The 11,430-nt window shown below is 41.8% G+C and overlaps 1 protein-coding gene across 2 annotated transcripts; it reads right to left on the bottom strand.

Moving 5' to 3' along the window:
* Nucleotides 1–425: 425 nt before the first annotated feature.
* On the bottom strand, nucleotides 426–11,195 carry LOC139371943 (NADH:ubiquinone oxidoreductase core subunit S7). Of its 2 annotated transcripts, none has more exons than XM_071111975.1 (8): nucleotides 10,977–11,195; nucleotides 10,212–10,251; nucleotides 9,780–9,848; nucleotides 9,574–9,694; nucleotides 6,456–6,635; nucleotides 6,302–6,348; nucleotides 5,949–6,037; nucleotides 426–1,818 (listed from the first exon to the last, which is right to left on the bottom strand). In XM_071111975.1, the coding sequence occupies exons 1-8, from the start codon at nucleotides 10,990–10,992 to the stop codon at nucleotides 1,721–1,723; spliced, it is 660 nt and encodes a 219-aa protein (XP_070968076.1). In that variant the 5' UTR covers nucleotides 10,993–11,195; the 3' UTR covers nucleotides 426–1,720. The 2 variants fall into 2 exon arrangements, with proteins under 2 accessions (XP_070968076.1, XP_070968085.1); XM_071111984.1 differs by having other exon boundaries at nucleotides 10,212–10,248; nucleotides 10,977–11,069.
* Nucleotides 11,196–11,430: the final 235 nt, after the last annotated feature.

Genomic DNA, 11,430 nt, shown 5'->3' with positions numbered 1-11,430 from the left:
TACGAGGACCGGAACCTGCTGGTTTTCTGTTCTGCCTGTTAATTGGGGTGGCAGGTAGCCTAGTGGTTAGTGTTGGGCCAGTAACTGAAAGGTTGCTAGATCAAATCCGAGTTGACAAGGTAAAAGTCTGTCGTTCTGCCCCTGAACAAGGCAGTTAACCCACTCTTCCTAGGCCGTCATTGTAAATAAGAATTTGTTCTTAACCGACTTGCCTACGTCTTAAATAAATTAATTGCACCCACCCGGTGTCCAGGGTTTAAATCAGTCTCTGATTAGAGGTGAACAATGAAAAAAATGCAGTGGAACTGGCTTCGCGGTCCAGAGTTGAGTTTGAGGGCTCTGGAGTTGAGACGGTCCTATCCGACAATCAGGGCTGTGCATGTACGCCCACATGATTAGACTGAGCATTTCAATGGCAAAAGGAGTCTCAGCAAAAACAATTATTTTTATTAAATAAAGTCATATATTTGACATACATTGATGATTTAAACAGACTGCATGGAAGCTTTAGGAAAATTGATGGAAAAAGTCCCTATCTAGTTAGAACTTGTTAATCATTAATTGATAAGTTGTCATCATGGCACAGTGCAGATCTCATTGCAGCTGGTAGATAAGTGTTAGTCATATCTTACCCCAAACTATGAAGTTTTTTTAACAGAAAATTGAGAACAGTAGGACCTTTGAATATTGGCCAACCATCATAGCATATCTCTCACAAGAATTTAACTCAATCTATACACATTTACTATTGGGTCACAAATCCTTAAGCCTGGTGAGATGAGTTACTGAAAACACTGAGAAAATACATACATTGTATTTATGATGCATGCTACATTTCTTGCAGAATTAGAGGGTGATTTATATATATTTTTAAATGTAGATCGTGTGATTTGTCACTATAAATTACATCCAAAGGGAGCGTCTTTGTGCAAATAAAATGTTAAAACGGTTTACACCCATCAACTTTCCTATAAAATATGAACAGCTACACCCTGCTTCCTGATAGGCTAGGTGGAATAGCACCCCTATTGCTACCTTCCAATTGTCTAAGATGTACACAATTGCATACAGGGCCAGGGTCAATTTGGGATTGAGTGTTGGTGAGTAGAACCAAAGACTGGCCCTGAGACAATACTTGTAAATTGTATCCATCCTCATTTTCTCTAAGTAAACACTGATGACATAATTGGTCAAAGCACTGCAAAAGGAAAGCATGCTTACACCAATTCAATGTCAGGTCAGTGATTACTTCAAGGAAGAAAGGAAACATTTAGGAATATTTCAAAAAGGGACTACTCTCTCTTTGGTAGACCCAGAGCGAATAGAAGTAAATGTCTAAACTCAGATTTTTTTGGGGTGCCAAGTGCACCATCTACTGGTTCAGAATATACACACAAAGAGTCTTCAAACAAAGAAGTACACCAACATACATTACAAAAACGAATGGACTACTAAAGAAACCTAAGGTGACCTTCCATCTACATAGTAATGATAGTAGTACTACATAGTTATTGCTAAATGTATTTATATCCCTGCCAGTATCATAAGCTGTGCAAGGCCAAGAACAGTGATACAAATGACAAGAAATTCCTTTATTGTTTCTACAGAGAGGAGCCAGAGCTCAACCCAGAGTGATTCCTGAGGATATTGCCAACCGGTTTACTGGCTGATCAGACCACCAATAAATACAACATCTACAAAAAGCCAGATGTACATAATTTCACTTCCGATACCAAATCCTCATTTTCTTCTCTCTCTTTATTTTCTTTTGCAACTGTAGCGTCCCGTAGAGAAGGGCCTCTGCTGTGGGTGGGCAGCCTATGGGAGGACAAGTAAAACAGTCACTTAGAGTCAAATGTTTTCTATAAAAAAAATAAAAAGGTAAATAAGATGATCTTCACAGAGGTATTATTGTGATTTGTTTCTTTTCCACATTGCTGATCATACAGTGCCTTCAGAAACTATTCACACCCCTGGACTTTTTCCACATTTTGTTGTGTTACGAAATTGGATTGATTTGTAATTTTTTGTCAACGATCTACACCAATGTCAAAGTGGAAGTATAAAAAAATATATATGTTTTTGAATTTATGGAAAATAAAACACTATATCTTGATTAGATAAGTATTCAACCTCCTGTGTCAATACATGTCAGAATCACTTGCGGCAGCAATTACAGCTTTGAGTCTTTCTGGGTAAGTCTAAGAACTTTGCACACCTGGATTGTATTTTTTTTTCCCATTATTCTTTTTTAAACTCTTCAAGCTCTCAAATTGGTTGCTGATCAATGCTAGACAGCCATTTTCATGTCCTGACAGATTTTTAAGCAGATTTAGGTAAAAAAAAATGTAACTAGGCCACTCAGGAAAATTCAATGTCATCTTGGTAAGAAACTCCAGTGTATATTTGGCCTTGTGTTTTAGGTAATTGCCCTGCTGAAAGTTGAATTTCAAATCAAATGAACATTTTATTTACAAACAGGTGTAAGGTGTAAGTAGACCTTACCATTAAATGCTTACTTACAAGCCCTTAACCAACAATGCAGTTCAAGAAAGAGTTTAAACAAACTAAAGTAAAAAAAAAAAAAGAATAAACTAAACAATAAAATAACAAGGCTAGATACAGGTGGTACCAGTACCGAGTCAATATGTGGGGGTACAGGTTCGTCAAGGTCATTTGGGGTAAAGTGACTATAAATAGATAATAAACAGCGAGTAGCAGGAGTGTAAAAACAAAGGGGGTGGGGGTCAATGTAAATGATCCAGATGGCTATTTGATTAATTGTTAAATGTTATGGCTTGGGATAGATCATGGTGCAGTTATTAATTGTAGAAGCTGGGTAGAAGCTGTTAGGAAGCCTTTTGGACCTCGACTTGGCGCTCCGGTACTGCTTGCCATGCGGTAGCAGAGAGAACAGTCTATGACTTGGGTGACTGGAGTCTGACAATTTTTTGGGCCTTCCTCTGACACTGCCCAGTATATAGGTCCTGGATGGCAGGAAGCTTGGCCCCAGTTATGTACTGGACCGTACGCACTACCTTCTGTAGAACAGTTGCCATACCAGGCGGTGAAGCAACCGGTCAGGATGCTCCCGATGGTGCAGCTGTATAACTTTGAGAACCTGGGGACCCAAGCCAAATCTTTTCAGTCTCCTGAGGGGGAATAGGCTTTGTCGTGCCCTCCTCACGACTGTCTTGGTGTGTTTGGAACATGATAGTTTGTTGGTGATGGGGACACCAAGGAACATGTAACTCTCGACCAGCTCCACTACAGCCATATAGATGTGAATTGGGGCATGTTCGGCCCATCTTTTCCTGTAGTCCACAATCAGCTCCTTTGTCTTGCTCACGTTGAGGGAGAGGTTGTTGTCCTTGGATCACACTGCCAGGCATCGGACCTCCTCCCTATAGGCCGCCTCATCGTTGATCAGGCAAACTTAAAAATGGTGGTGTTGGATTCATGCTTGACCACACAGTCGTGGGTGAACAGGGAGTACAGGATGGGACTAAGCACACACCCCTGAGGAGCCCCGGTGTTGAGGATCAGTGTGGCAGATGTGTTGTTGCCTACCCTTACCACCTGGGGGCAGCCGGTCAGGAAGTCCTGATCCAGTTGCAGAGGGAGGTGTTTAGTCCCAGGGTCCATAGCTTAGTGATGAGCTTTGTGGGCACTATGGTGTTGAACGCTGAGCTGTAGTCAATGAATAGAATTCTCACATAGGTGTTCCTTTTGTACCGGTGGGAAAGGGCAGTGTGGAGTGCGATTGCATCATCGGTGGATCTGTTGGTGTGGTATGCAAATTGGAGTGGGTCTAGGGTTTCTGGAATAACGGTGTTGATGTGAGCCATGACCAGCCTTTCAAAGCACTTCATGGCTACCGACATGAGTGCTACGGGGCGGTAGTCATTTAGGCAGGTTACCTTCGCTTCCTTGGGCACAGGGACTATGGTGGTCTGCTTAAAACCTATATATTACAGACTCAGTCAGGGAGAGGTTGAAAACATCAGTGAAGACGCTTGCCAGTTGGACCGCTCATGCTCTTAGTACATATCCTGGTAATCCTTCAGGCCCCGCGGCCTTGTGAATGTTGACCTGTTTAAAAGGTCTTGCTCACATTGGCTACGGACAGCATGATCACAGTTGTCCGGAACAGCTGGTCCTTTCATGCATGCTTCCATGTTGCTTTCCTCGAAGCGAGCATAAGAGGCATTTAGCCAGTATGGTAAGCTCGCGTCACTGGCCAGCTCGCGGCTGTGCTTCCCTTTGTAGTCTATAATAGTAGTGCAAGCCCTACCACATCCGACGAGCGTCAGAGCCGGGGGTAGTGGTATTCAATCTCAGTCCTGTATTGATGCTTTGCCTGTTTGATGGTTCAATATGAGGGCATAGCGGGATTTCTTATAAGCGTTTGGATTAGTGTCCAGTTCCTTGAAATAGGCAGCTCTAGCCTTTAGCTCAGTGAGGATGTTGCCTGTAATCCAGTGGCTCCTGGTTGGGATATGTATGTGTGATCACTGTGGGGACGACGTCGTCGATGCACTTATTGATGAAGCCGGTGACTGAGATGGTATACTCCTCAATGTCATTGCATGAATCCCAGAAAATATTCCAGTCTGTGCTAGCAAAACAGTCATGTAGCGTTGCATCCGCTTCATCTGACCCCTTCCATATTGAGCGAGTCACTGGTACTTCCTGCTTTAGTTTCTGCTTGTAAGCAGGAATCAGGAGGATAGAATAATGGTGAGATTTGCCAAACGGAGGGCGAGGGAGAGCTTTGTATGCGTCTGTGTGGAGTAAAGTTGGTCTAGAGTAATTCTCTCTGGTTGCATGTGACATGCTGGTAGAAATTAGGTAAAACAGATTTACGTTTGCCTGCATTTATCTCAGTGTCTATTGGAAAGCAGACTGAACCAAGTTTAGGATTTTGCCTGTGCTTATCTCTATTCTCTATTCTGTTCATTTTTCTCCTAAAACTCCCTAATCCTTGCAGATGACAAGCATACCCATAACATGATGCAGCCAACACCATGCTTGAAAATATGAAGAGTGGTACTCAGTGATGTGTTGTGCTAGATTTGCCCAACGAAAACACTTTTGTATTCAGGACAAACAGTTCATTTATTTGTCACATTTTGCAGTATTACTTTAGTACCTTAATGCAAGCACGATACATGTTTTGGAATATTTGTATTTTGTACAGGCATCCTTCCTTTCACCCTGCCATTTATGTTAGTATTGTGGAGAAACTACAATGTTGATCCATCCTCAGTTATCTACCATCAAGCCATTAAACTAGCTGTTCTAAAATCATTTTTTTCAGGATGAAATCCCTGAGGTTTCCTTCCTCTCCGGCAACTGAGTTAGGAAGGGCGCCAGTATCTTTGTGCGACACCATCCAAATTGCAATTAATAACTGCACCATGATCAAAAAAGATATTCAATGTATGCCTTTTATCCAAACCATTGGAAAACCTCCCTGGTCTTTGTGGTTGAATCTGTGTTTGAAATTCACTGCTAGACTGAGGGTCTTTACAGATAATTGTATGTGTGGGGTACAGAGATTGACTACCGAATTTAAAATCCTGTTAAACACTTATTGCACAAAGTGAGTTCATGCATCTTACTATGTGACTTAAGTACATTTTTACTCCTTAAATGATTTAAGCTTGCCATAACAAAATGGTTGAATACTTATTGACTCAAGACATTTCAGCTTCACATTTTGAATTAATTTGTAAACATTTCTAATTCCACTGATGGAGTATTGTGTGTAGAGCAGTGACAAAATCTAAATGTAATCCATTTTAAATTCAGGCTGTAACAACAAAAAGTGGAATTAAGTCAAGCAGTGTGAATACTGTCTGAAGGCACTGTATATCAGGGCCAGAACAAATTGTTTGTTTTAAAAGAGTAAACAAATCAAATACAAATAACAGAATGATACATACCTGGAACGTATATGTCCACTGGTACGATGCGGTCACACCCTCGGACCACGGCGTAAGAGTAGTGGTAGTAGCCACCCCCATTGGCACAGCTTAATAAGGACAGAGTAATAAGATACACTGTAGCTCAACTAACAGCTGCATATGAAAAACGCCAACCGACACTGTAAAAGCACTGTGTGTGTAATGCTAAAACAGTTTGGGGAATTAAATCCCAATCAGTTGGAAGTAATCTTTACATTAAACAATCAGGCATTCTTAAATGAAAAAGTTACAAGGACATTATGTGATTCATTTCAAACTAGACAACCACTAACATCTTTCTGCTTGAACCTAATATTAGGACAAAACTTTACCTGCCCATGGAAATGACATATCTTGGCTCAGGCATCTGGTCATAGACCTATCGGAAAATAAGCATGTTGAATTCATAGTCAATAAAAGACTAAGCTGATTTCAAGCAAATGCAGAACTTCTTTCTCCAAAGAAACATGTTCTTCAGTCAAATACCTTGCGCAGAGCGGGGGCCATCTTGTTGGTCAAGGTGCCTGCCACAATCATGACGTCGGCCTGTCTGGGGCTGGCTCTGAACACCACTCCGAACCGGTCCATGTCGTATCGAGGAGCCGCCATGTGCATCATCTCAACCGCACAGCATGCCAGGCCAAAGGTCATGGGCCACAGGGAGCTCTAATGTAGAAATCCACGAAAACAGATTAGAGCGATTGTTTTGTTGACCTAACTGAACAAAGATCATTAATTCAGTCAGTCAATGTTTTTCCCTAACTCTTCCTAAAAACCTCAACTCATCTTGAGAAAGATGAAAATTTTGAGAAAGCAAACTTGTTATAGTCCCGTACCCCTTCAAACATTCAACCTCCAGCTGCGTATCTCCAGCACACTCAAATGTTGTTTTTTGCCATCATTGTAAGCCTGCCACACACACACACACACACACACACACACACACACACACACACACACACACACACACACACACACACACACACACTATATGATAAATTTAAACATAAGAATGAGTGCGTCACAACCCGGTTCGTGGGGAGTGACAGAGCTCTACCAGGGCACAAATAATAATAAATCAATAATTCTGCTTTATTTAGCCATCTTATGTATAAAACCTTATTAGTTCATCAAAAATTGAGAATAACGGCCTCCCGGGTGACGCAGTGGTTAAGGGCGCTGTACTGCAGCGCCAGCTGTGCCATCAGAGTCCCTGGGTTCGCACCCAGGCTCTGTCGTAACCGGCCGCGACTGGGAGGTCCGTGGGGCGACGCACAATTGGCCTAGCGTTGTCCGGGTTAGGGAGGGCTTGGTCGGTAGGGATGTCCTTGTCTCATCGCGCACCAGCGACTCCTGTGGCGGGCCGGGCGCAGTGCGCGCTAACCAAGGTTGCCAGGTGCACGGTGTTTCCTCCGACACATTTGTGTGGCTGGCTTCCGGGTTGGATGTGTGCTGTGTTAAGAAGCAGTGCGGCTTGGTTGGGTTGTGTATCGGAGGACGCATGACTTTCAACCTTCGTCTCTCCCGAGCCCGTACGGGAGTTGTAGCGATGAGACAAGATAGTAGCTACTACTACAACAATTGGATACCACGAAATTGGGGAGAAAAAGGGGTAAAAATTATTATTTATTTTTTTTATTAAAAAAATAATTGAGAATAACTCACCACATGTAAATGAGAAGGGTGCGCTTGAAGGGATGCTCATAACTCTGCAATGTTGGGTTATATTGAGAGAGATTCTCGGTCTTAAATCATTTTCCACACAGTCTGTGCCTGTATTTAGTTGTCATGCCAGTGAGGGCCGAGAATCCACTCTCACATAGGTACGTGGTCTTAGCGCGATTTTCCAAGTCCAAGTCAAGAATACAGAAATCTGGCAGTGGTTTCTGATTACATTTTCACAGAATCGCATGTTGCAATTTCAGTGACGCTCTCTTGTTCAGATATTGGTAAGTGGATTGGAGGCAGGGCATAAAAGGGATAACGAATCCAGTCGTTTGTGTCGTCCGTTTCGGGAAAGCACCTGTGTAATTGCGCACCCAGCTCACTTCGCTATATCACATTTGACATTGTCCATAAGCTTGAATTCATTTGCACAAAAAAAAAAAAAAAAGAATCATACAATGATGGAAAGACCTGCGTGTTGTCCTTGTTAATGCAGACAGAAAAGAGCTCCAACTTCTTAATCATAGCCTCAATTTTGTCCGGCTGATTGAATATAGTTGCGGAGAGTCAGTGTAATCCTAGATTCAGATCATTCAGGTGAGAATAAACATCACCGAGCTAGGCCAGTCATGTGAGAAACTCGTCATCATGCAAGCCCCCTGATAACCAGTATACTTCTACACCTATGTTGTAAAAGCGTTACATGGCCACTGCCCATATCATTGCATAATGCAGAAAATACACAAGTTCGTCTTTATTCTCGCTCAAAAAACTCCTGTGGCTTATTTTTCAAATTGTCATGTTCTGTTTAAATGTCTGCGCAAGTGAAGGTTTCCCGCGAGAGAGTAACGGTTAATGTGATTGGATGTTAATTATTTGACTAGGCTACCTGTATTAGACATTGTGTTGTTATTTCACAAAACACTAGTTCACTGGTTTTATTTTAGGCAATGAAACAAATCTACTCAGGCAAGAAAAAAAAGAAAAAAATCAAAATATAGCCCTGTTAGAAAATATAAAATGTACTGTTTGAAAATGTGAAGAATTATTACTATGATTTTTTTTTATTTATTATTGCCCCAGTTTGGGAATACCTGGTTTAGAGGAATGGTCCCCCCAAAAAAAGTATTATTTGTGAAGGCTTTGGCTAGAATTTTACTTATTACTCTCGAATTACGAGAGTCAGAGACAACTTCTTAATTTTCCCCCAGCAAAGGAGACTCAATATGGAAAAATGAGACCAGACTACACTTCCCTCTGTAGTTAGTTTAATCATTTTGACAGTTCCTTGACTGACAACCAGCTGGCCACATACTGTATGTTTAGTAGATTACAAAGAGAAGTAAAGAAGGATGGGGATGGGCCTCACGAGTTGCGCAGTGGTCTAAGGCACTACATCACAGTGCTAGCTGTGCCACTAAATATTCTGGGTTTGAGTCCAGGCTCTGTCGCAGCCGTCCACAACCGGGAGACCCATGGGGCAGCTTACAATTAGCCCAGCGTTATCCAGGTTAGGGAAGGGTTTGGCCAGCAGGGATGTCCTTGTCCCTTTGCGCACTAGCGATTCCTGTGGCGAGCCAGGCACAGTGCACGCTGACATGGTCGCCAGGTGTACTGCGTTTCCTCCAATACATTGCTGCGGCTGGCTTCAGGGTTAAGTGGGCAGTGTCAAGAAGCAGTGCGGCATGGCTAGGTTTCGGAGGACAAACAGCTCTCGTCTCGCCCGAGTCCGTACAGGAGTTGCAGCGATGAGACAAGACTAACTTCCAATTGGATACCACGAAATTGGGGAGAAAAACATTTACAAAAATAAAAAGGATGGGGAGTGCTCTTTTGGAGTTTTATAAAAGCCAAATTGACACTGAAAACATACAAAATGTACCGTATGCCACTGCAAAACAGAGATATTGTGTGTTATTCAATCGGAGCCCTAACTTACTCTGCGTGCCCAGTTCACCAAATCATCCAGTTTAGTGATGACATATTCTCCCTTGCTGCTTGCTACTGCAGCGGGCTTGGCAGCAGCCACCGCTGTGCTTTTCTCTCTGACTGGAACCACACTGGAGGAAAAGGGAATATTAAGTACTCGAGCAAATCTTCTTTATAGTTCTTGACAAATTCAGATGTTCACTGGATTTCCATTACCTTGTAGCATTGTCGCTTTTAGCAATGTGGTGTAGCAACCTCTGTTGTATCACAAATACTGAAATGGGTCTGTGTGGTAAAAAATACCAAGATTGGATTGGCACTGACAACTTTGTGATAACTGCTGATGTAAAAGAGGTTTATAAAATAAAGTCGATTGATTGACTGACTGGCCATCAACACAAGCACAATGGCACTGCACAGAAATAACACAATACTCTAAACTATAACAAATGGGGTAAACATATTAAATGTAGACTACTGGTGATTCCAAAACAGAAAGAACCTCCATGTTGCTAACTATAGTGAATGCCAGACCTGTCTTGGACAAATTACGCAGTTGATAAGGTGATTAATTAAAACCAGACTGCCAGAGACAGCAGATAAGCGTTCCTAAATAATATCAGATTAAACTTTAAAAAGCATCTTTACCTTGATGAAAAGTTACCAAACGCGGCGAGGCGAGGGACTGCTAAGAAAATACAAAAAAAGCATAGCTAGATTTAAAATGCAATTAAATCATTATGCCACACCAAACTCTCTAGCTAACACAATTTACTGGGGGGGGATAACGTTACTGCACAGGTTGTCACTTGTTACCACAGCCTAACCCAAAATCACGACCAAAAAGCGAATTTTTGTTTTAATGAATCATTACACTAGGCAATATTGACATGTGTGGCTGTAGTAACTAGTGGAAACCCACTGACTGGCAGTCAATGCGATATATTTCTTGAGTGGCATAACAGACGTTTGTGATATGGCTAGTTGTAACTTAGCCAAACTGACTTGTATCAAGTATTTCCTTATATAAATATTAACATGTATTTGCCATTAGATGACCATTAGCTAAGAGGTTGATCACACTGCATGTCTGACTGAGGAACTTAACGTTCCACGCGTGCTAGTTAGCTATTTACAAACAAACATGTTCTCCCTAGCTAGCTAACATTAGCTAGTTAGCCTAGCCAGAGCCGTTTCTGTTCAGATTTACGCCAGGTATAGCAACTGGCTAGATAGCAAGGTCAGTGATTACAACCGATGGTGGAAGCATAAAATGACAGCAAAACCTAGATAATACAATCAGGTGGCATAGGAAATACAGTAATGTTAGTGGGATAAATAAGTCGGATATTTAGCAGAATGTTATGTCGCAGTAACTTGGGAACATTGCATATTAGCCATAACATCACTCACCCACCAACGCCGCCATCTTTCGCAAAAAATTAGAAGACTTCCACTGACTGTGGATACGTGATAGAACTGTCCGTCCTATCTGTGATCCTTGGGACGTCCCTACTTCTTTGAAGTTGACATTTAAAATGGTTAGGTTCAGGGTTGGGACGTCCCAAGGATTAATAAAAATAAATATAGCAGTTAATTATAGGGGCCTACCGGTATATATTTTTTTGTTGACAGGGAGAGAAAAATGTCTAAAGTAAGAGTTAAACGTATTGATTGGTCTGAACTTAAATATCAAATATGTGGGAAATAATTTCACATTTGCAAGTGGTTCATGGGTTATGATGTAGCTCAGAGCAGATCCGGGATCACTTTAGACAACCCAATCAACTGAGGTAAAGCCAGTTTCAGGTTGAATATTCGACGGATATTCGCGCTTTCAAACCTCAATAGCTTTCAAACCACTTGA

This window comes from Oncorhynchus clarkii, chromosome 1 (genome assembly GCF_045791955.1).
Source record: "Oncorhynchus clarkii lewisi isolate Uvic-CL-2024 chromosome 1, UVic_Ocla_1.0, whole genome shotgun sequence".
NCBI lineage: Eukaryota > Metazoa > Chordata > Actinopteri > Salmoniformes > Salmonidae > Oncorhynchus > Oncorhynchus clarkii.
This window is presented reverse-complemented; position numbering and strand designations above follow the sequence as displayed.